The 26593-nt window shown below is 38.2% G+C and overlaps 1 protein-coding gene across 3 annotated transcripts in view; it reads right to left on the reverse strand.

Moving 5' to 3' along the window:
- Positions 1-26593, reverse strand: part of nbeal1 (neurobeachin-like 1) — a 132472-nt gene that overhangs the window by 86316 nt on the left and 19563 nt on the right. For all 3 annotated transcript variants that reach the window (XM_057818755.1, XM_057818747.1, XM_057818738.1), the window contains exons 3-10: positions 12982-13073; positions 12737-12898; positions 12545-12626; positions 10507-10634; positions 10294-10376; positions 6504-6589; positions 5738-6104; positions 5531-5637 (exon numbers count right to left, since the gene is read on the reverse strand). In XM_057818755.1, coding sequence (XP_057674738.1) covers positions 5531-5637; positions 5738-6104; positions 6504-6589; positions 10294-10376; positions 10507-10634; positions 12545-12626; positions 12737-12898; positions 12982-13073 — 1107 coding nt within the window. The remainder of the gene's footprint in view (positions 1-5530; positions 5638-5737; positions 6105-6503; positions 6590-10293; positions 10377-10506; positions 10635-12544; positions 12627-12736; positions 12899-12981; positions 13074-26593) is intronic.

Here is a 26593-nt window from a genome sequence, read left to right on the forward strand (position 1 = left end):
TTGGTATAATTTGGGGAAAACTCCCATGAAGAATAGTCGACAAAAAAGATAGCAATAGTAATCCAAATCCGTGTTTTTTCACTCACTTGAAGATTCGGGAATTAGACAGATCTCATGGCAATGTTGCAACCGCGATCAGACTGTCGAATCCACAAAATAGACTGATCCGAAAAGCCGCTGTGGGACCGACAAATCCAGAAATTAGACAGATCCGAAACCAATATTGCCGCTGCGGTGGGACCGTCGGATCCAGAAATTAGACGGATCCGTTACTTGACTGAGGATCCAGGAAAAATGTCCGGGCGCTTTAGGTAAGATACCAAAAAGGGGAGAAGCTTCCACTTATGCACATTAATTCACAAAAAATAATAATTCCACCTTGACCACTCACGTCACTCCACTTGTTACCATTTGACTGGAAATTGCATCCAAAAGCAGCACATTGTGGCATTTTACTTTGCGAGTTTAGGCAGCAATATGCAATTGTTGTATACGCTACACATTTGGAAACATCCCATTTACATCATCACTGCGAGCCCGCAAAACATGGCGCCAACTATCGGTCAAAATGTGTACTAAATATGATAAAATATTGCCATTGATTTAACATTTTATGTGTTTTCTAACAACATATTTTAGAGAACAATTGTGGTTAATTCGAGCCTACATGTACTTAAGGTAGAGGATCACTTTAAGAAGCAAAATTGTGAGGAAGCATGGGCAATATCAAGTCCATCTCCAAATACCTGAATGTTCATGTGTTTACCGTGCGCAGTGTCATCAATAAGTGTAAAGCCCATGGCACTGTGGCTAACCTCCCTAGATGTGGACGGAACAGAAAAATTGACGAGAGATTTCAACGATAGATTGTGCGGATGGTGGATAAAGAACCTCGACTAACATCCAAACAAGTTCAAGCTGTCCTGCAGTCCGAGGGTACAACATTGTCAACCCGTACTATCTGTCGGCGTCTGAATGAAAAGGGACTTTATGGTAGGATACCCAGGGAGACCCCAGTTCTGACCCAGAGACATAAAAAAGCCAGGCTGGAGTTTGCCAAAACTTACCTGAGAAAACCAAAAACATTTAGTAAGAATGTTACAGCTTTTTGGGAAAAGGCATCAACATAGATTTTACAGGGAAAAAAAACAAGGCCTTCAAAGAAACACGGAGGAGGTTCCCTGATGTTTTGGGGTTGCTTTGCTACCTCTGGCACTGGACTGCTTGGACGTGTGCATAGCATTATAAAGTCTGAAGACTACCAACAAATTTTGCAGCATAATGTAGGGCCCAGTGTGAGAAAGCTAAGTCTCCCTCGGAGGTCATGGGTCTTCCAGCAGGACAATGAGCCAAAACACACTTCAAATAGCACTAGAAAATGGTTTGAGAGAAAGCACTGGAAACTTCTAAAGTGGCCAGCAATGAGTCAAGACCTGAATCCCATCGAACACCTGTAGATAGATCTGAAAATGGCGGTTTGGAGAAGGCACTCTTCAAACCTCAGAGACCTGGAGCAGTTGGCCAAAGATGAATGGTCGAAAATTCTAGCAGAACATTGTAAGAAACTCATTGATGGATACCGGAAGCGGTTGTTCGCATTTTTTTTGTCCAAAGCTACCAAGTATTAGACTGAGGATGCCAATACTTTTGTTCGGCCCATTTTTTAAGTTTTGTGTAAAATGATAATGATTCAATTTTTTTCCATTTTCTTTTGTGTCTTTTCATTGCAAGCAAAATAAATGAATATATTACTACCAAAGCATTTATAATTGAAATCATTTTCTGGGAGAAATTGAGCATCATCTGACAGAATTGCAGGGGTGCCAATACTTTTGGCCAGCAGTGTATATCCGAGTTTTTTTTTTTCTATTTTCTATTATTAGTATTTAATTAGCCTTAAAATGGGGTTATATGCTCTTGATTTAGCAAGTACAAACTCATCTTTCTCGCTGGACAAATCGTGGTTATGGTTCCCTTTGGGGGCCATTGTCTACTCAACTAGGGCTGCCATGGTTAATTGATAACTAATCAATTATCAAATGAATAACTGTTTTGATAGTCTGTTAATTGCTTGGAGGCATTGTTGGCCTAATAATAGTCTGAACCCTTTTTTAAGGCGCTTATAGCAAATTTTTCATTTGTATTTTTTTCACAAAATATGTTTTCATAAAAATACAAAAAGGACAAAAATAATAAAGAATCTGTTTGTATTGTATTTTTAATTAAAACAGGGAAAAAATGTATTGTCCTTTTAATTTTTACTTGATTTTTTTTTTTTGTATTTTTAACAATAACAAAAAAGTAAAAACCAGTAAATATTTCACTTATTTATTTATCTTTGGTTTTTCAATTAAAAAAGGAAAACCAGAACTCAATCCATTTTACCTTTTTAATTAAATTTAATATATTTAATTTAAGGAACTAATGCTTTTCAATTAAAAAATGAGAAAAGCAGGAGTTTTTTTTTTAATTAAAAAATGTTTAAAAACAAAAAAACATCTAAATAGAGTGATCCCTCGCTACTTCACGGCTCAATTTTTGCACCCTCAGTGCGTCGGGGATTTAAAAAAAAAATGATATTATTACATAAGATATATCTACATCTACGTATGTACACTTAGACACAAACGTGTTATATGTCAGAAAATTCATGTAGATAAGTATTATTCATATATTATTCTATGAATGTTATTTATATTATTTAAATGTTATTTACATGTTTCAAACAATTCTTCAATGTTCTAATGAGAACATTTGCATTTATAGGGTTTTATATACAGTTATTCACATTATATTTACACAAGAAAATTCATTTTTTAAAATGGGGGGTTGACCAATGTTCCCTCTAATTTTTCATGTGTCTGAGCAGGCACATTGAGGACCACTGTGAGCAACATCAGATGTGTATACTATGGCCACACACCAGTATCACGCCTGTTCAAAACCTTAGATCGTAGCAAGTTACATGGCTTATTGAAAGAATAACAGCAGCAATTTTCATGAGTTTAATTTCAATAAAATGAAAAATGAAAAAGACAAACATCTCGTTGTTCATGAGATGTGTACTATGTTACATGGAAAAGTCCTGCTTTAGCCTGGGTAAGGTCCAATTGTGGCATAGGTGAGTTAATAAATAAAACGTAATGAACAACCACAATGGGAGTACTGTAGTGTAGTATCGCTGGAAGTTTCATTCGCCATGATATATGATGTTGTTACCTAGCTTACCTGCACGGTACGTTTGGGCAGGGGTGCATATGTGGAACATTGTCACTGCTATGAATGGCTGCGTAGCATAAGTGAACTGTATCGTATTATTGGCTAGACACCTGTTGCTCGCTAAGTTATGTTGCAAAATGGTACAGAAAAAAAATTGTTTTGGTCTAATTAACTAGATTATATCAGTTCTAATATTAGATATGAATTAATAGTATAACGCTTGCAAAAATTGGCTGCGTAATGTTGCTTCCGTAAATCAGCACAGGAGTCTAGCTCACTTTTCACGTTAGTTTTTCTCCGCGCCCACCCAGGTCATGCACCTCGCAACTATATACAATCGTGGTGTAGTAGCCCACCAATGGGAGGTGTCGCGCTGCCATATCGGACGCACCAATTGGAGTGTCGCGCTGACACATCACTGCGGCGTCAACGGTAGTCCATGTCACACTACAATTAGGGCTGTCAAACGATTAAAATTTTTAATCGCGTTAATCACTGCTTAAAAATTAATTAATCGTAATTAATCGCAATTCAAACCATCTCTAAATATGCCATATTTTTCTGTAAATTTTTTGGGAATGGAAAGATAAGACACAAGACGGATATATACATTCAACATACTGTACATAAGTAGTGTATTTGTTTATTATAACAATAAATCAGCAAGATGGCATTAACATTCTGTTAAAGCGATCCATGGTTGAGTTGTAGAGTTGTAGTTATTAAAAGATAAATGTTAGTACAAGTTATAGAAATTTTATATTAAACCCCCTCTTAATGTTTTTGTTTTAATAAAATGTGTAATATTTTCAATCAAAAAATAAACTAGTAGCTCACCATTGTTGATGGCAATAATTACACAATGCTCATTGTGCTGAAACCCATAAAATCAGTCGCACCCAAGCGCCAGCAGAGGGCGACAAAACACAAAAAAACACAAGTAACAAGTAGACATGACACTGCTGTCATTTTAATCTGTTTGAGCGGGGCATGTGCGTTAATTGTGTCAAATATTTTAACGTGATTAATTTAAAAAAAAAATTACCGCCCGTTACCGCTATAATTTTGACAGCCCAATATACAATTAGAGCTGGGAATCTTTGGGCACCTAACAATTCGATTACGATTACGATTCAGATGGTCTGATTCGATTCTAAAACGATTATTGATGCACCCCCCCCCCCCCCTTTTTTTTTTTTTTTTTAATATTTTGTACATTTGTTCCAAAATTGTTCAAAAATACTCTCAGGCTAAACCAAACTACTATTTCAGTATCAAGTTAACATATAGCAGTAAACAAATATACAAAAATAACAGTAAATAAAAAACTCCAGTCCCCATTCTGTATCAGCAGCTTTAAACTACATTCAATTAATTTAATGTTGTGAATCAACCGTTAAAGTTGTTAAAATTGCTCCCGTTAATCCATAATTTCCCTTTTGTCAACTTTCCACATGTGAAAGTTTTAAAACTATTTTAAAGATAGATTCAAGTCAATATTTTACTGATTTATGAGTATTTTAGATAAAAAGTTAATTAGGTTTGCTTGGAAGGTTCGCTACAACAGCCTTGCAGAGAAGTGTACTGCTTTAAGATGGCGGCCGTTTACTACGTCTGCATCTAGCTTTTTGTAGATGTGTTGCAAACGCTACCGCTACCGTAGTGCATCTAGTCTTATATAAATGATATCTACCGTAACATTATGTGGATGACGTACTTTTGTAGCAGCTTCAGGTATGTTGTTGTGTTTTTTTTATCTCGTGGCATGAGTTGAGCTAGAGCCGTGAGTTGAGCATTGGCATTACCCGAGGGGCCGGGTAATGAGAAGCATGATGTTTAGCTACTCTCGCTTCGTTGCTCATTGACCGCGCGGCGCGCTGAGTGTGTTGTACTTCCGCTTTACTTGGCATATTTCAATAATCGGAATTTGGATGTTTGTGAATCGTTCTCGAATCTTCCACGGCCGAATCGTGAATAATCTAAGAATCGGAAATTTTGCACACCTCTATATACAATACATTTTAATTTTATTTTGTGCGCTGCTTCGATTTTCTGGTGCGCTGAATATGTGCATGCGCAGCTTAGAGGGAACATTGGGGGTGACACTACTTCTCAGTTCTTCATTTAATGTGATCAGTTCTGGTCCTCATTAACAGCGATGAGGGAACACTATCTGATTTCTGCAGTCCTCAAACTTTCATTGTGGACAACAGAAATTTGACAAAAATGTTATTTCAGCAAGAAACGAAGTTGAAACCAAATAATGGGACGATCGGGCCTTGAGTTTGATCCCTGTGGTCTAGGAAGTTACCTTGCTGTTCTGGAGTAGTCGTGTCAGATGCTCAAAACAATTACTGTTGAGAAAGATGGCTTGCAGAACTGGCCTGTCCGAACAAAGGAACATGTCCCTCATTGTGTCTGTAAGGCAGTAAGTGACAAGGTGATGAAGTATATTATGAATAGTATTCTGTCAAACATCAGAATTGCAGGAAGACGCACACCCTTCTGATTGCCTTACCTAGCATTCGTACTTGCAGCGCCACAAAACGGCTCTCCCAGTGCCTACCCAGTGTCAGGACTCGCCCTTTTGCTTGCTGCTGCTCTTGCTGTCGTGTGGCAACCACAGCCGCTGGGTCTGAGTTGAGCAACTTAAAGTAGTTTTCCAGCACTGAGGCAATTTCCACTTGCCGCTGGTCCGAGCTGGCGGCCAGGAGGCACTGCACCACTACTCTCAAACAGCCCAAAGTCAGGCACGCTTTCCGATCGGGCGCCTCACTGTCCCAGTCCTCTCCCTCGCCTGTGGAAAAACTACCCATTGAGCAGTCCACCAATACCCGAATCAAAACCTCCATGGTGGCTGGAGAGACGGCAAGCAGTGCGTTCCTCTGCCAGGGGGATAAGGGAGGAGAATTAATTCAAGGATTATAGATGTCATTATTTGTTCAGCCTTTGAAAGTTAAAATGTATGGTAAAGTACGATAATCTTTTGTGCTTTGTAAGATTATCTTGCTACAGCATCAATGATAAAAGATCTTACAGTCACTTTGAGTGCATAACCCCCTAATTTGTGTTAATATGCAAAACCAAGATCTGAAGTTGAACCTAGACTAACAATATGACAAACTGCAGAACCACTTATATAAAATTTTAACAATGAATATTTTATTATCTTTTCCCTTGTCTTTGCGCGATTGTATGGAATCTTTCAGTTAGAAAAACAACATCATCTCAACAAATCGGACAACATTCATCAAAGTGATTGTAATCTCCTATAGATGCGTTACCTGGTCACCAGCTACTATGGCACCAAAAAGGTGCAGTAGACAACATTTTAAGCTCTCTTTAAGGTGTTCGCTCTCTTGAAAACATTCTAGAAAAAGAGTAAACACAAAGACAAAGCGACACATTAGTGGAAAGCAGAGGTGAGTAGCAGAGGAGTTCAAAAAAATCGATTATTACATGCATTGGGATTCGACAGGTGACGATTCGATTACGATTCACAAAGGTTAAAAAAAAACAATGATTTTCCCTCATAACTTTATGACAGCTGCTCGTAGCGGAACGAAATTCAAAACACGTCTGCCGCCCGGACACCGTTAACGGACACACGCACAACGTTATGATGGATGCTCCTGGTTACTGGGAAAAAGATTTACTTCTTTTTAAAAGACTGGAAAATCAATTTGTGGATGAGACAGGCAGGTAGAGAAGCGCGACCCAGTGGTCGCGCTTTTGTGCGCGAGTTATTTTTTAGAGCGAGAGGGGGAGATAGTTCGTTGCTCCTTGTCTTTCAGATGTTCAGCAGTAGCTTTAAGGCATTTCAATTGAAAAATGTCCTGAGTGTGTTGCTAAGACCCGTGTGCGTTTATAAGAGGTGAGTACTCAAACACTCTTGTACTGTTTAGCCTTTATTGTTGTTGTTTTTGAGATGTTAATAGTTAGCGCCAAGCGCTAAGCTAATTAGCTAATTCGCTAACGTGTATTTCATATGCAAAGAGTGTAAAACCATGATGAAGTACAGCGGTAACACTACAAACATGCGAAATAGTACATAAAAACTGTTGTTGCAAATACTGCCTGGGAGCCGACAGGCGTGTGTGTGCGTGGGCGGGCAGGGAGAGAAGAAAGTGCGCGCGCTAAAATGAGTGTGTGTGTGGCGAGGCTGCCGGACTTTTTTATGTGCTCGGAAATAAACGCCACAAGTTAAAAGTGATCAAGAGCAGTTGTGATTTCCACCTATCACTCCAAGAGTTACACAAGGGAGGTAACACTGTGAAAACAAACTATATTGGTGAAAAGAAGTCTTATTTCTAAAGACACTTTGTTTGTGTCCAGAAAATGTGTAATTCAATCCACCAGTGTAAATTTTATTGTATTGTTGAGAGAAATAAGTACTCCCTTTAAAATGGTTAATGTTTTTGCACTTTCTTGTAAAATATAGATAAAAAAGCCACTTAAGGGCAGCTTTTTGTTGTATGGGCATGTTTCCATCGTTCCTGTTGAATCGTAAGGCTATTTTAAATAAATAATGGACATAAATTTGTTTGGCTACTTTATTAATCAGTAATGTACCATGCATCGATAATCGCGATAACCGTGATCATTGCCAACACCGTGATCATCGTTCAAAAATCGAATCGTAGCACCCTCAATCGTAATCAAATCAAATCGAGGGGTGCCTAAGATGGCACACCCCTAGTGGGTAGTAACGCGTTACATTTACTCCGTTACATATACTTGAGAAATTTTTTGAGAAAAATGTACTTTTACAGTTTTTCTCAATTGCTTTAGTACGTTTCAATTTTCAAAACTACTTGTTCAATCCTCACAACATGTCGCGCAAGCAGAAAAACAACATTGATTACCTGCAATAGCCAGTTTTTTGTGCAAAATACTCAAAATTAAATTTCTGTGACAATGAACATGTCAATGTCAGAATGACAGGTCCTTGTTTCATTGTATACAGACAAGACAGTCAAATTGCTTAGTCGTGCTCTTACTTGAACAGTTCGTCTGGTGGAAGGCTCTGATGCTGAATATGGTGTATGTAAGTTTTGATTGAAGGGAATAGTACCTTTTCTCGTATTTATCGTTCGACTGTTTGTATTACTCTAACACACCTAATATAATCAATCAAGGAATTGTATCTTTTCTCGTATTTACTGTTAGTATTACTCTAACGTAGCCAATATAAAATAAACAACATTTATACCATAGTTTAAGGAAAACAAGCAGAATATATTTAACATAGGGCATAAGAGATGCATGACACCTTCTGACCACAGAAGCGCAACACGTGCGTCATGCAACTGACTAAGCAAGATTGACGCTGACTACCAGATGATAGGCAAGACATTTACAAGCCCGCGTCAGCACCACCAAATCCCGCAATCAGCTCTTCAGGACAGTCCAAAACAAATGACGGGACGTCCTGTACTACTACAACACCAGATGACAAAAAAAAATAAACTCTAGGTTTGATAAATCGCCGTCTCTCAGACATCAAGGCAGGCCGAACCTCCCACCTCAGTTGCCTCAGTAACCATGACCCAGCAACGAACGGCGACGCACGAACTTCACCGCCCAAATCCGCAACAGAAGAATTATCCGAAAAAACACCCAGGCACACCCTTCGTCCGGCCCACCGTACTGCAGACTTCAAAAAGACTGAACATTTAGCTAATAACTGTCGCTTCTTGGGTACATTCCGATGTGCTCGTTGTTTTGCTGACCTGAGATCCAGAATTGCCTCTCTTTTGGGGACCTATTTGCTGTTTGCTTTGCTGTTTGATCGCTGTTGACCTAAATAAATTTTCAACGTGTGTTTTGAAGCCTTCTTCCAACTTTCAAAATGGAGTCTGTACAAGGGGTTAAGACTAAGGTGAACGTGCAGAGTTTGGCCTTTTGGGCAGGTCATTGGAGCTTTACCAGCGCGAGTCTTGCAGTTCAGCTGGCGTATTCTGGCAATCTGGCTAAAAGGTCAGATTCCTTCATGATGAAAATTCCAAGTTACACAGTTTTCTGAAGACGGTACACAAGAAAGCCCGCAAACAGTTTGCTGATGACATGTCAACAAAGCACGTGGATTACTGGAACCATGACCTATCGTCTGATGAGACAGGCGGGCTTTCTTGTGCACAGTCTTCAGAAGAGGCTTCCTCCCGGGGTGACAGCCATGCACACCAATTTGATGTAGAGTGCGGCGTATGGTCTGAGCACTAACAGGCTGACCCCCCACCTCTTCAATCTCTGCAGCAATGCTGACAGCACTCCTGTAACGAGTCACATGACATTCTGGAGGGAAAATGACAGGCATTACTCAATTTGGACATTTAGGGATATATGTTTTTTCATAGGGGTGTACTCACTTTTGTTGCCAAGGGTTTAGATATTAATGGCTATATTTTAAGTTATTTTGAGGGGAAAGAAATTAACTATTATATAAGCTGCACACAGACTACTTTCATTGTGTGAAAGAGTCATTTTGTCAGTGTTTTCCCATGAAAAGATATACTTAAATATATGCAGAAATGCGAGGGGTGTATTCACTTTTGTGATACACTGAATATTTTTCCGGTGTTTGTGGGAATATGTGTTTGGATGATTTGTTAAGAGCATTTTGGGAAAAAAAAAAAAAAAAAACATTAGCATTTCATAGCATTTAAGCTAGCGGGCTTTTGCTATGCAAGTTAGCCAATTGTTCTTTTGTTGTACTTCCATCCTCATTTATTTTTTTCTATATTGTTTTAGGATAAGATCAAGTATTAAAATTTATTTTAAATGCATTTATTGCTTTTGTGAAATGTAAGTGTAATGATGCATTGTTTTAAGAAACATTCAGGAATTTTATTTTGTATTCTCATTTAATGACGTTTTGAAAGTGCAATCTTTGCAAGTCTTTGTTTTACATCTCCTAAAATTTATTTTGCAACGCATTAAATGTTCCTAATTCGAATACATGATCATTCGAATTAACTAGTTGACAGATTAAGCGATTACTTAATCACTAGCTGCAGCCCTAACTCATAGAAACATAAATGTGGGTGCATGTGTGTGTGTGCATTTTTGACATACGGTAAAAGAAGGGAACAAATTCCACAGTAAGTGGGGCTGCTTTGTACTTCTGTCTGCTTCTCTCGACTGTGCCTAGTGGATTCCTTAAAAAAATTTTAAAAAAAGAAATAAATGTAGTTAGGACATAAGAACGAATGCATTTGTACACTTGCATATTCCAGTGGTTAAATACAATTCAATGCGTTAGTTATACAATTTGCTGGTTGAAATTACCCGCAGATTCGATGCCTCCAGTTGCAATAAGGGTCATAGAGGCTCTCGCAGAATGCTAGTGCATGACGGACAAACTCCTCTGCCTGGCTCTGGTCCACCAACTCCTTCTCTTTGGTATTGCTCTTCAGCTAAAAGAGATAATTAATTTCAATTTTAATTTACAATTCTTTTACAGGTCAATCTGAGGTCAAGTAACCCTCATTTTGATTAAAAATAGCAAAAATTTGTGCTTCATTTGTGCTGTAAAAAGCATCGTTTCTGCAGCTATCGTTTTTGAGATACATCAAGATATTAATTTCAAGTAATGATGTAACGCAGAGCCCCAATTTATTGAAAAATGGATACGAAATCATGCCATTCATTTACAGTAGGGCAAATAAGCATTTAGTCAACCACTAACTGTGCAGGTTCTCCCACTTGAAAATATTAGAGAGGCCTGTAATTGTCAACATGGGTAAACCTCAACCATGAGAGACAGAATGTGGAAAAAAAAAAAAAAAAAATCACAATGTTTGCTTTTTAAAGAATTTATTTGCAAATCATGGTGGAAAATAAGTATTTGGTCAATACCAAAAGTTCATCTCAATACTTTGTTGTGTACCCTTTGTTGGCAATAACGGAGGCCAAACGTTTTCTGTAACTTTTCACAAGCTTTTCACACACTGTTGTTGGTATTTTGGCCCATTCCTCCATGCAGATCTCCTCTAGAGCATTGGTTTTGGGGCTGTCGTTGGGCAACATGGACTTTCAACTCCCTCCACAGATTTTCTATGGGGTTGAGATCTGGAGACTGGCTAGGCCACTCCAGGACCTTGAAATGCTTCTTACGAAGCCACTCCTTTGTTGCCATGGCTGTGTGTTTGGGATGATTGTCATGCTGAAAGACCCAGCCACGTCTCATCTTCAATGCCCTTGCTGATGGAAGGAGATTTTCACTCAAAATCTCTCGATAAATGGCTCCATTCATTCTTTCCTTTACACAGATCAGTCGTCCGGGTCCCTTTGCAGAAAAACAGCCCCAAAGCATGATGTTTCCACCCCCATGCTTCACAGTGGGTATGGTGTTCTCCGGATGCAATTCAGTATTCTTTCTCCTCCAAATGGGAGAACCTGTGTTTCTACCAAAAAGTTCTATTTTGGTTTCATTTGACCATTACACATTCTCCCAGTCCTCTTCTGGATCACCCAAATGCTCTCTAGTGAACCGAAGATGGGCCTGGACGTGTACTTTCTTCAGCAGGGGGACACGTCTGGCAGTGAAGGATTTGAGTCCCTGGCAGCTCATTGTGTTACTGATAGTAGCCTTTGTTACTGTGGTCCCAGCTCTCTGTAGGTCATTCACTAGGTCCCCCTGTGTGGTTCTGGGATTTTTCCTGACCGTTCTTGTTATCATTCTGACGCTACGCGGTGAGGAGGGAGTTGAAAGTCCGTGTTGCCCAAGGACAGCCCCAAAACATCACTGCTCTAGAGAAGATCTGCATGGAGGAATGGGCCAAAATACCAGCAACAGTGTGTGAAAAGCTTCTGAAGAGTTACAAAAAACGTTTGGCCTCCGTTATTGCCAACAAAGGGTACACAACAAAGTATTGAGATGAACTTTTTGTATTGACCAAATACTTATTTTCCACCATGATTTGCAAATAAATTCTTTAAAAATCAAACAATGTGATCTTCTGTTTTTTCCCCACATTCCGTCTCTCGTGGTTGCGGCTTACCCATGTTGACAATTACAGGCCTCTCTAATATTTTCAAGTGGGAGAACTTGCAAAATTAGTGGTTGACTAAATACTAATTTGCCCCACTGTATGCGCTTCAGTGTGTTGTGTGTGTGTTAATACACTGTTGTTCATACATAGTGTATAAGTAATAAAAAACACAGTGCATATGCAAAACGTTCATGTAAACTGTGCATAAATTATTTCACGAAGAATCCAAGTACCTACCAAATTTACATATTTCATCCATCTGTAACTATTATTTTTGCATCTCTCAGAACAAAATCAGATAGAGCATAAAGAACAAAGGAAACATGTTAGACCTGTTGAATATAAAGTGTCGTCATGGCAATGATATGATTGATGTAGGAACAGGTGCCTATCTCCTCCACATTGGACAGGTTCCTTTTACAAACACACAAAAAGCTTCAGTGAATCGAAAAAAAAATACTTCAAACAAAATCAATGACCTTTCAATTGAGAGTATTAATTTGTAATATTTTTTTTGTTCTAACCTGCAGACAACGATGAGGAACTTGAGCAGCAGTAGCGCCAGGTTTTGCTGCTCAGGCTCCAGACCATCCGAGGCTTTTTGGACACACTGCAGCAGCTGGTGGCGCAAAACCTGCAGGATGTTGTCTGGGAGAAGACTCAATACTGGGGGCGGATCCTCTGGCCTGCACATATAATTGTATTACTATCCGAAATGAACTTATTTGGCCCCGCCAATGCCTGAATAAAAATTAGCGTCTCTTTTGACCTTGATGGTGGCTTTTCAAAGTCCACGTCCAGGCATCTATCATAGGAGCTGATGAAACTCTCCAGCCATAGCTTCAAGTAGTCTGGGTCCCTCTGAGAAGCAAACAAAGATGTCACAAGATTATGAGAATTGATATAATTATTTCTGTTGAACCAATACTGATACTGGTATCGGAAGAGGACCGGACAAAGCACTAAAATGCAGGCATCGATATCGGGAGTACTATGAAATAATGCACCCAGAGTTTCCCCTACATATAAGAGATTGTGGCGCACCGCCACACCAAAATAAAAGCTGCTACACCTTGCATAAGAGATGTTTTTTTTTTTTTTTTAAAATATTCTTAAGGCTGCTTCAAAATAGCGGCTGCCGAGTGGGAAGGGTTCAGCAGCAACCTATTCATTGTGTATTGTAATGTCCGTAACTATGCATGGCCCCCTTAAGAGACGATCGGACTGGGGAGCTGTGAGGCAGGGGGAGGCGAGTTGGAAGAATGAGAGAACGGGCGAGATAGCGAGAGATGGCGTTCGCATGTCGCGGCAGCCCGCTGTTATTTTGTTACCACAATAAAGTGGGTAAGCCAATACAGACTCCTCTCCTTCTTCCCCATATCCGGAGCATTATAGTAGTTTGGATCAGACTTTTCGGCGAAAGTGAGCGGTGGTCTTGGACGGAAGACCAAGTCTGAATTAATTTGCGCAGAGAGGCGCGGCCCAAAATAGAGCCTTCAAAGCGCCGCCGCACTAACGTCAACAACGAGGTGCAGGCGTACTTATATCTGTGCTATCAGGCTTTTCGGCGGACGGATATACACAATCACGGCTGAAGAAGCTTTGATAAATGTGCTTTTTTTCCCAAGTTTCGCGAGCTCTCAGACACTCGAAAAATGACTCTTATACTTCTGCTTGCTAAGTTAATGGTACCCCAATGTGCGTTTGTGTGGAAAAGTAGTTCACGAACAACAACAGAAAAAACTATTCAAAGGCTACTATCAGTAACACAATGCGCCGCCAGGGACTGAAATCCTGCACTGCCAGACATGTCCACCTGCTGAAGAAAGTACACGTCCAGGCCTGCCTGCGTTTCGCTTGGATGATGCAGAAGAGGACAGGGAGAATGTGTCATGGTCAGATGGAAGCAAAATAGAACTTTTTGGTAGAAACACAGGTTCTCGTGTTTGGAGGAGAAAGAATACTGAATTGCATCTGAAGAACACCATACCCACTGTGAAGCATGGGGGTGGAAACATCATGCTTTGGGGCTGTTTTTCCGCAAAGGGACCAGGACGACTGATCTGTGTAAAGGAAAGAATGAATGGGGCGAGAGATTTTGAGTGAAAATCTCCTTCCATCAGCAAGGGCATTGAAGATGAGACGTGGCTGGGTCTTTCACCATGACAATCATCCCAAACACACAGCCAGGGCAACAAAGGAGCGGCTTCGTAAGAAGCATTTCAAGGTCCTGGAGTGGCCTAGCCAGTCTCCAGATCTCAACCCCATAGAAAATCTGTGGATGGAGTTGTAAGTCCATGTTGCCCAACGACAGCCCCAAAACATCACTGCTCTAGAGGAGATCTGCATGGAGGAATGGGCCAAAATACAAGCAACAGTGTGTGAAAAGCTTGTGAAGAGTTACACAAAACGTTTGGCCTCCGTTATTGCCAACAAAGGGTACATAACAAAGTATTAAGATGAACTTTTGGTATCGACCAAATACTTAATTTCCACCATGATTTGCAAATAAATTCTTTAAAAATCAAACAATGTGATTTTCTGTTTTTTTTTTTCCCCACATACTGTTTCTCATGGTTGAGGTTTACCCATGTTGACAATTACAGGCCTCTCTAATATTTTCAAGTGGGAGAACTTGCACAATTAGTGGTTGACTAAATACTTATTTGCCCCACTGTATTATGGTTTCTGTAGGAGGACAAACGTGACCCAAACATTCTTTCCATTCATTAATATTGTAATGAAATTAAACTTGAGGTGGCATCGTACAACAGAGTAGTCATGTGGTGCGTTATTCTCTATAGTAGCCACTGCAGGGAAAATAAACCCTTAATCATGAAAGCTATGTATTTGTAGCCAACTTAATCATTTTGATAGTAGGCTAATATAGCTAATATCAATACATACATCCGCTGTTGCTCATTATAAGGCTTATACAGGGCTTTTAATTTTTTGCGGCTTCAGACATACTGTATCAGTTTGTTTTTTTGGTCAAATATGGCTCTTTCAACATTTTGGGTTGCCGACCCCTGGACTACGAGATGTAAGTCATACCATTGCTACGAGAAAAAAAGTCGTATTATTACGTAGGCTAACACATTTTACGTACATGTACCGTAGCTGAGAGCTCTGACATTAGCCTGGCTAATGAAATATTTCAAATATATCTTTGTTATGGTTCTTCTTGGGAATTTTTTTTTTTGCCGTGGCATGACATTGTGAGGCTGTCCGACTCCGATGCAGCCCACCACCACAACATCAAAAAATCCTCGGAGAAACCCTGGCACTGATACTGAAAATTTTGTTTTTATTCTTTGTTCTTGTTCTTTTTTTTTTATTTAATCAATCACAACTCTGATTTTACGTTCATTGTGCAATAATATAATTGTAACATGTATTTGTAACATGTTTGGATGGATTTTTATAAATTATAAAAGATACATGCCTGAATTTTGGGGGCCTTAGAACGGATTATAGAATTTTCAAGAAAAACGCATCTGTACTTATAAAATTTTCAGGTTACAAAACTACTTCCAGAACCAATTAATTCAGTAAGTGGAGGTGCCACTGTATGGGTTAGAAACACTAGCAGCCCATCGATGAGTATTACCTTCAGCCCTAAAATTAGCAACAAGAGTAGAGTAGCTACCGGTACATAAGAGCGATTCCTGGGCTTAAGATAATGTAACTCTTATAGGAAGCAAAACTGAGAACCATAAAGAGCCACCTCCAAAACCCTCAAGTTTACATAATTTCTAATGCATCGAACATTTAGTTTGATGCTTTTTAATGCCTTCTAAGGCCTAATTTTTGACAAAATCCATTTAATGACTTTTAATGCTTTTTAATGACCCGCATAAACCTGTGATACCACATAGCCAAGTATCGTAATCGGTATAAGGAACAAAAAATGTTATCGTGCACCAATGATTATCATAGCAAAAAAATGCTTTGAGCGGGTGTGTGTCTTTCCTTCTTGACCTGTGACATGATACACCTGCTGGAGCAGAAAACAAGTCCGACTGCATTCTGACTGGGCAAGCGGAACGGGAGGTGGGGGTGCTGGGGTTCCGTTATAAGTCAGCTAATTGACATATCCTACATTCCTGGAACCAAGCCCAGACAGATGGCTTGGCAACATCTGCCACAGAGCTCTGGGCAGCAAGGTTTGAGCAGCGTTTGCTGAAGCAATGTTGTGCGATTAGTATCAATATGTATATTGACCAGTGTTTTCCTTCTTTCTCTCTTTTTTAGAAAGAATAATCATTCAACATAGAAAATTACTTTTTGCATGGTTTTTAGCATATATATTCACAATTCAAATACAACTTCTTAAATAAAAAAAAAAAAAAAAAAAAAAAAAAAGCCTAGAACCAGGTATGACTGCAAGCATTCCTCGGAGCTGTACATTGTATACATAAATTAGGGCTGTCAGACGATTAAAATTTTTAATCGAGTTAATTACAGCTTAAAAATTAATTAATCGTGATTAATCGCAAATCAAACCATCAATAAAATATGTCATATTTTTCTGTAAATTATTGTTGGAATGAAAAGATAAGACACAAGATGGATATATACATTCAACATACGGTACATAAGTACTTTTATTTGTTTATTATAACAATAAATCAACAAGATGGCATTAACATTATTAACATTCTCTTAAAGCGATCCATGGATAGAAAGACTTGTAGTTCTTAAAAGTACAAGTTACAAAAAATGTATATTTAAACCCCTCTTAATGTTTTCATTTTAATAAAATTTGTAAAATTTTCAATCAAAAAATAAACTACAGCCCGCCACTGTTGATGTCAATAATTACACAATGCTCATGGGTGCTTAAAGTGCATGTGACACGAAAAAGCATGTTTATTTCATAATACACGCGGTATTTTATGCTTCTGAATGATATGGACCGCTTGGATGTGTGTGGAAGCGATCGCTATATTTATTTAGGTTTTTGAATCCCGCGCCATGAAAATGAGTGACTTCCGGCTTTGGTCTTGCATTGAAGAGGAGGGCGCTGTGACGTGTACGGTAGAAGACGTCCTCTTCACTATACAAAGTACTGTTGTGTATGAGGACGAAGGATTCAGCTGATTTTGCGGATTAATACGTTTACTTTTCGCATCACGCCAGCCAAACGGCTGCAGAAAAAACATTCTGTATGAGGGAGAGGCGTATGCGCCTTTTTGGAGTTTCAAAAGGTTCCCATTTACCGTGGATAGTGGCCAAGCCCTACTACTGTGGGACCATTGGACTTACGAGGAAGTGAGTCAACATCTTGTTTTGTATTATGTCAAATACGAATACAGCGATTACAAAGTAAACACTACAAACTTTCTTTAAATAAAGGACTACTTACGTTTGATCATTGATAGGCATGTAAAAAGCCCTCCTCATGCACATTAGCTGCACGTTAGCTGCACAACAATTGCAGCCGCCCTCCTCCGGGGAACGAACTGTAAATTGCTCTCCGCCGGGCGGTTTGCCGATCCGCGAAGTCAATCGACAACCCAGTCGTCATGTCAAATAATTGAGGCTGGTTATGTGTGATTTTCCGCTTCGAAGACTTTGAAACATCACTCGGTTCGGGTTAGCATGTCGGCTAGCTGTCACGCCTTTTGGTTTGTTTACATTCTCCAAAGCCGAGGAAGGGAAATGACATATGTCCGATTTAGGTGTCATAAAATATCGTTCGGGAGGTGCGACAGTAAAGGTGAAGTCGACAGTTTTGACCATTATGGAGTAATTTTGCCATGTCGTCCTGAATAACTTTATTTTTATTATTTCATATTCCATTTAGCACAAGACTGTTATTTGTCATGACCAAGCCATTTATATAGCTATTAGGGAAAAATACTTGGATAAAAAGATTATCCTTTAAAAATATTGGAGTAAAGAGACTGAAAAAATGACATTTTGTGGCTCTCTTCGTCGCGTTTTCCTCGTTCTGCACAATTCCCCCTCAATGGGCTGAATAGTAAAACCGATGAGCCCAGTCTACCGCTGACGTCATCCACCTGTTGGGGACGCTAAAGCCCTATAATGGTAGGCGTGGCTAACCGGCAGATTAAAAGACTAATTTCTCGTCATCTGCGCGTTGCTAAATTGTTGTATATAGTCGAATCGTCTCAAAATATGATTCTAATTCACATAATAATGCCATTTAAGACTTTTTTTCTCCTGTCGTGTGCTCTTTAAGCCCATAAAATCAGTCGCACCCAGGCGCTAGCAGAGGGTGACAAAACTCCAAGAAACACAAGTAACAAGTTGGCATTGCACAGTGCTGTCATTTTATTCTGTTTGAGCGGGGCATGAGCGTTAATTGCGTCAAATATTTTAACGTGATTAATTTAAAAAATTACCGCCCGTTAACGCGATATTTTTGACAGCCCTAACATAAATATATACACACGCATCAAAAGAAAGGATATAAGATTCAGTCCTTACATAAAATAATCTAGTAGTGCGTGCTCACTGACAACTTATCACATGAGGGCTGATTGCTGGCGACTGTGTGCCAGAGTGCACATCAGCCAACATAAGCAGGAAGCACCCTCACTGCTTTTCTCATGAAGTCATTGATTCAAGCCTGCGACTGGCGAAAAACCAGCCACGTAATAAGAATTAGATTTCAAAACCTCAGTTATATTCAACTGCAATGTTTACAATTTTACATTTTGTTCCCTTGAATTCACTGGATCTGAAAGAGCTTTAGCATTTCCTATCCGTTAAGATCCTCCATAATCACAACCTGCTAAGACAGAGATATAATTATTTGAACATGAGAAATGGGACTTATGTTGTTAAATATAAATCTAGCATATAATCATGAATGGTGACTTCAGTGAGTGGATTCCCATAATATTGCTTTTTGAGCATCTTTGGAACGAGATACCTGCCTATCACAATGTGCTAAGGCTATAACAAGTGATCAAATTCGTTGCCAACAAATTTGATTATTGATTTTTGCTGGCAGCTATGAGCAGTCCCGTTTGGGTCCTTGTTTGTGTGCAATGTAATTAAAACTAGAGAGAGACACTTCACTGCTACACTCAGGTTGGGTTGCTGAATCAATAGTATTACAAAGTGTTGAGAGTTAGATTGTCTTTTGTGTTGTTAGATCCAGTGTGCCTCTGTCAGAGGTGAGCAAATGAAGCCAACTGTATTGTTTGTATTCTTTCTGAGACGTTACTACTGAGCACGGAGCGCTAAGCTAGTTAGCGATTAGGCTAATCAGTGTCTTAAGTGTCCATTTGTATTGTGTTTTGGAGAAGCATATTAGCACTTGAGTTATCGTTAAATAGTAAGGTTGTCTCATTTCCACACAGATAAATCCATTTATATAACAGCTTAGAGTCTCCTTTCAACACTGACTCCTAACTCTAAATTGTCATACAAGAGAGTGTGCTTTGAAACTGGATTTGGATTGTATTTATGAACAACTGTTTGATAAAGAAAACTGATTCGATACAGTCTGCTTCCTCCTTATTTGATTTTGTTGTTCAGTTTGTTTAAAGAAAATAAATGAGTCATTGGCACAATTTATATCAGCGCTTTGCCCTTTTTTTTAATTTTTTTTTTATTTGAATGAACAGAACCTTTGTCTGTACTGAGAAATTCACTTTATGTATTATACTCAGAACCTTTATTAAAAACTTTAAAACGTTTCATGTACTCAAAACAGTACAGCTCTGTCAGGGAGCTGAAATAAAATATTATTTTTGAAGGAAATAGTCATCCATTTTCTCTATATTGTTACTTACAACATGCCTAAAACAACTTCAAGTTAAATTGTGAGGGGATTTGAAAAAAGTGACATCGATCCGATTAATCATTTAATCAATTGTCCGATGAATCGATCGAAAATAATCACTAGTTGCAACCCTACTGTACGCAAACATCCCACAAAAAGGAACTGACAGATGAAGAAATACAAACTCAGAATGCTTATAATTGAATTAGGGCTGCAGCTATGGAATATTTTAGTAATCGAGTAATCGACTGAAAATTCTATCGATTAATCGAGTAATCGGATAAAACAAATATATTTTTTTAGGTGAAGAGCAATTATAAATATAAATGAGAAAACAAGACATTTAATCTTGAACCATTTCAGTCAATCAATGTCTTTATTTTAGATGTACAGTGGTACCTCTACATACGAATTTAATTCGTTCCAGGACCTTGTTTGTAAGTCGAAATGGTCGTATGTCGAGCAGGATTTTCCCATAGGAATACATTATAATTCCATTAATTCGTTCCAAAGCCTAAAAACATACACTAAATTCCTAATAAATACTGCTGGCACTGTTACAAATGGCAATTAAACATAGAAAAACAAATAAGTTATAAATAAATAATTCAGAATAATATAATAATAAGAAGAATAATTAATAATTATTCCTGTAAATAATGTAACGAATCGGATTCTAATATGGCGGACACTTTTTACTGTCCCTGAACGCACCGCGAAGCTGACGTCTCAGTGAGATAGGTCGGTGCAGTAGAGATAATACTTTCGTTTTCTTGAGAGCAGTCAACTGCTTAAGACAATGGGCGTTTTGTGTTGGATAAGTTCTTAAATAAATGATAAAAACGTGACGAAGCTGGCGATTTCCTTGGCAATGTTACCACAATAATAATTGTCACCTTAACTTATAAATAGTGGCGAACGGTGGTCGGAAGAGGACCATGGAGCTGTATTGTTGAGCCAGTTCAGGGACGCGCACACCAAGCTCATATTTTTCTATAACTTGCATCATTTCAAAGGTAAGCATCACTTTTTTCCTTGTTTCTCCAACTGTATCAACTTTTTTTGAAAACTGTGTTGATTTCTCACACAAGAAAATCCACCGTGCGTTCGTTTGCAGTGCTGTCATGTCGTCGTATTTCGAGCAACTCGTCGGATGTAGAAACAAATGGCGGCTCAAATTTTACGTCGGATGTCGAAAAGATCGTGTGTCGAAGTGATCGTATGTAGAGGTACCACTGTATATTGTTGAAAACAGCCAACAATTGCATCTCAGATGTAACTAGAAAAAAAAAAAGACTAATTCACTGCTTTCACTCAAAAAACCTTTAGATCTTATTAAAAAAAATTATATATATATGGATATATACATATACCTAAAAATGCCTCTACGCTTGATAACACACATCACTTAAAAATTTGGATTTTTTCCCATGTGTTTCAATTGAATTTCTATTTGTGTCAAGCCATTTTTAAGTTCTAGTTAAGTTTTAAGTTAGTCTCAACTGTAAGTCCTGATAGGATTTTGAGTTTTTGCAGTGTTCAAAATAAATGTATGGTACAGGCTGTATTGGAGCACATTAGGGACCAGTGCTACTTGGTGTTTCATCCAGCAATGACTACTGAGCTAAAATTGACAGTTAGCATTATTGAGTTTTTATTTTACACCCTCATCACTCCACAACGCTATGTTATGTTAAAGCCTGTATGTAAGACACGTTAGCCACGCATCGAAAGTGGTCATAATTAATAGAAACCTAGCCCTCCGCAGGGCTAACGTTACGCGAGCTAGTAGTGACAGTAACGTTAATCTTATTTATTAGCGCTTAGCGCTCTTTATTAGCGCTTAACGCTCTACTGCTTTAAGATGGCGGCTGTTTGCTAACGCTGCCCAGATGCGGCCTAGTCTGTCATTTCGCATCTAGTTCAACATACATGTGATCTCTATGAGACTCATCAGACGCTACCTGCAACTAACAGTAGCATGTGCGGGCTAGTATTTAGCAACGTCGGCGTCGTTTGTAGTGGCTGTCGGCTGCAGTAAGTTTTTTTTTTTGCTTCTTCCTCTACGCACGTGACATCAGCGCGTTGTCCCGCATTAAAAGTAGTCCGAGCAAAACGTAATGCTTAGAGCTGTCAAAATAAACGATTACTCGAGGTGAATAAAATTACTTGGATCAGTTTTTAAACTCGAGTTACTCGAGTTGCTCGAGCATTCGTTTCAGCTCTAAATTGAAGCTAATAAAACTTTTTTTGGGGGGAGAGGGGGCTGTACTTGAAACACGTGGTATCCCAAAGTAATGAGACAAATTAGCAATAATGCTTCAATAATAAAGTATGCTTCAGGTCACTGACCATTAGCATTGTGAAGCTTTATCCAATGTGTTCTGAAGCATTTAGCTGAATATGAGCACATCATTTTGTGCAGAAAATAAAACAAATTTAAAGTCAACCAATTCCACTTGAATTTTCAATTTTAATGGACAACCTAAAAACAAAACAAAAAAAACTTCAGTTTAGGTAAAAAAAACAATGGTTTACGTGCAACTGAGTTAAACATGGCTGACTGCTCAATTGCTAGTGCTTTTTTTAAGGCACTGAGAGTGAGGTTAATGCTCAGGTCACACAACTTAGAATTTCAAGTTCACTCTAGTCACAAATACGTTACTAAAGAAAACCTTACAATTTGAGTTACGTCTACTCAAAATCTGAAATAGGAAGTTTTATTTTTTTTTACAATGTAGAGCCTAGGCATGTGCTGGTTACCGGTTTCACGGTTTACCGTGGTGTGAAAACGTTGCGGTTTCAAAACCACTAAAATTTTCCGTCAGACTGTATTACGGTATTTGCTATTTTTCATGTGTCAAAAATGTAGCGCTCACCCCCTCCCGTTGGTTAATGTGTGTGAAAGTGACACTATCGGCTAGACAGCCAGCGAACCCAAAAACAAATACTCCAAACATAAGGCGTTCTTTCCTTCAATTTAATGAGCTCTCAAATCGTGGTAAGTGGGATATACAAAATGAATACATTTAAAATGTTGTACAATTGTATTTTTCCATGTGTGAGTAGCTTCAACAGATTAGCACCATTAAAAAGTTCGCCAAAAACAACACACACATTTACCTTTCAAATTCTATATACAAACTAACTAAAAGCTTACAAAGACGAATGTTAGCCTAGAATTAGCTGGGAGAGCAACTTCATTGAGTGTTACAGCCGCAGAGTGAGAAAACAAGCTTGATTCGCTTGAATGAAGGGGAAAAAGAGATAGCTTCAAAGATCGTTAATTGCGAAAGATGATCTTGCCCTAAGCACAAATCCACGTTCGCTGGATCAAGGAGAGGTCTCACTTCCAATGTTTTTTTTTTTTTTTTTTTTTTTTTTTTTTTTTTTTTTTTTAGATGAAACCTTTCCACAACAATATTTACATTTTAACTAACTTTTACCTTTTTAACTAACTTATTAACTTATGAATTCTTTATGTTCTTTCTAACACAAAAGCATGACATCATGTAGACTAGAGTTGACAAAGTGGCTGAAAATGGCGACACTTCACTTGAGCTTTTCCGCCCTCAAAAAAAAAAAAAGTATTTTAAAAATTTTTTAAAAGTTTATTCTGAAGTGGTTTTACTTTTTTATAGAAATGATTTTGTTCTTGCTCTAATCTTGAGCAACTTCAGCTGTGGCTGTGGGTATAGTCTATAAGTTATATTTTAATTTTATTGAAAATATTTGTTTTTTTATTGATAATTTATCTATTTTAACAATATATTCATGTTCCAATTTGCAACTATGTTCTGAAAAATTAAAAAAAAAATCCTGTTCAACGGAAAAAAGTTTATTTTTTTTAACCCATACACCTCAAAATAACACATTTTGGAGCTATAATTGCAATACCGTGATACCGTGAAATCTCGGTATTTTTGCTCACGGTTATCGTACCGTCAAAATCTCATACCGGCACATGCCTAGTAGAGCCCAAAAAAATAAGTTGTGACAGCGTCCCAATGTTTATGGACCTGACATTCCTTGGCCAAATCCTCAAAATGAGTGTGTACTTTTCTTGCCACTGAATTTGTAATTGTCCAATCTTTTACAGATTTTGACAAGTGTTAGGTTCTCTCCCTTGAGTGACAGACAACAGACTCCACTGTGCGTCTACATGTGGGTTACAGTGTCCTCATTTAGGCAGCAGTTTGGGAGCACAAGAGCCCATTGACGGTTCGGACTGTGGCACACATGGACACACCCCGAACTGTATGTCTCCTTCTTCAGTGGACAGGGGGAAAAACTTGTCATGGATGCATGAAAAGCAAGAGAGACATGCTTGAGATTTCCCTACAAAGACATAGTTTAGGAATCCAAATGCAGCCATGTATATGATGCAACCTCTGTGACAATTAAATGCAACAGACTTTTGATTACAGTGCTCATTCAATGTGACCGTCGGAATGTTCTGATTTGGTTAAGCAGATCAGACTGCTATGTGACATCATATCCTAGTTTTAGAATTGGAGTTCTGTTGCCATGGGCTATTCTGCTAGGGTTGAGCAAGTGCTCCAACCCTTCCAGACAGGCGTGGTCGGCCAGTTGCTCTGCTTGCGTGGACTACCCATTTTGGTACAAGTGACACGGTTGGAGTCACTGAAACCACAATGTTAAAAATGCTCCTTGACTGTGAATTTTCAAGAAGGCTGTGGTCCATGGCATCACAGGGGAAGGGTGCATTTAAAAAGTTGGGTAGGAGGGGCATAAAACTATTTTTAAAAAAAAGGCAAGTCAGATACACAAAATCAACAACTTCCATGTTATTCCAGGAGAATATGTATGACAGAAGCAACATAAGTATCTCAGTACCTTGTGGAAAACACAGAGAAGACTGAAAAAGCAGTTTCTGCTCTTGCAACCCTCTTTAAAATAAACTGCTGTATTTTAAGCCAAAAGAACTGTTGTGTTAGATAGAACAACATGTCCATATGCTGCCAAAGCAGATCCAAGGCACATTAAGCCCCCGAACTATTTTAATTTGTCCGTTTTACCCCGAAAACCCCCGTTTACAGACGTTGCGCAACCTCTTTTGTTTCAACCGAGCCATAAAACGAAGGTAATTAATTTTACTTATTATTCAAAATGTCTGTTGTTTTTAGCTTAGAATCATTAATTGACATCTCATATTTCGTAAAAAAAAAAAAAAAAAAAAAAAAAACTAAAAAATATTCATTCACATATTTTAAACAATTAAATTATTTTACAATAAAAAAATATGGCGTCTGTAAAAAAGTCATGGATATCTACCTCATAACTAGTGCTGCAACGATTAATCAATTAACTCGAGTATTCGATTAGAATTTTTTTTTTCGAATTTAATTTTGTGGCTTTGAGTATTCATTTAATTAAAGTGGCATTGTAACGGTTTATTTTTAAAGTGTTTGCATTTCGTTTTATTGATTAGGGTGGATACACTGCCCTCTGGTCTACCTCATTATACATGGCTGAATCCAGCTGCTCCCTGTTAAGACCAACGTAAGCTAATTTTTTGTTTGAGCTAATTTTTTTTTAAAGCATTCGTAATTTAGTTTATAGGTATATTGCCTGAACCATTTGTTAAGAGCATTGTAAAAAAAAAAATAATAATAAAAAGTTAGCATTTTATAGCATTTAAGCTAGCGGACTTTTGCTACGTAAGTTAGCCAATTATTCTTTTGTTGTACTTAGATCTTTATTTTTTTTATACTGTTTGAGGCTCAGCTCAGGTATTTTAATTTTTTATGTTCCTTATCCGATTACTCGATTATTCGAACTAACTAGTTCATCGATTAATCGACTACTAAAATAATCAACAGCTGCAGCCCTACTCACAACTATCGCTTAATTGTATTTTTTTTTGTTATTGTTGCATTTTCGTTGATATGTTAGATGATAAATAATCGATCCAACAAAAAAAAAAAAAAATGGAAAAAACATTTAAAAGGGCAAATATATGAAAAAGAAAATCTCGACCACTCCTTGATGTCTGCGATTTCTGCATCGCGACCCTTGTTATATTACCAAGTTTCACCCATAAAATCCCAAAAATATCTGGCTGTGGTCATTCACATCTGTGTCTTGACAGTCGATGATACATGCTACATGGAGTTTTTGGATCGAAACAAGGCAAGTACGCGATAATATCTCATTAAAGTCATGGCGTCTGTAATTCTGCTCTCGCGTGCTCTCACATCCAGATAGGGTTTTGCTGTTTAAAAAACATTTTTTTTTTTTTTTTTAAATGCCCTCCTGTTCAAAAATTTTATTCCCCCAGAAAATTGAGATTTCAAGCTTTCCAATGAAGTATCACAAATGCATATTGGACAATTTTGAAAGTTGGCTAAATTGGGGGTCTCAGAGCGGAACTTCAAGTCACCTGAGTGTTTTCGGCCACATCCTAAGGGTGTGACATAATATTGAAATGGTGAGATATCATGATATTTTGAAACTCAAAAGGTTATCAATAAGTTCATGGCAAGAACCAAGATATCGTTTTGAAAAGGTGTCAATAATATATATATATTTTTTTTTAAAAAGAGGAACCAACAAGTTGCTACCGAAATCTTCCACCATAATACTGTCTCAGTTAACG

The sequence above is a fragment of the Corythoichthys intestinalis genome, chromosome 2 (genome assembly GCF_030265065.1).
Source record: "Corythoichthys intestinalis isolate RoL2023-P3 chromosome 2, ASM3026506v1, whole genome shotgun sequence".
NCBI lineage: Eukaryota > Metazoa > Chordata > Actinopteri > Syngnathiformes > Syngnathidae > Corythoichthys > Corythoichthys intestinalis.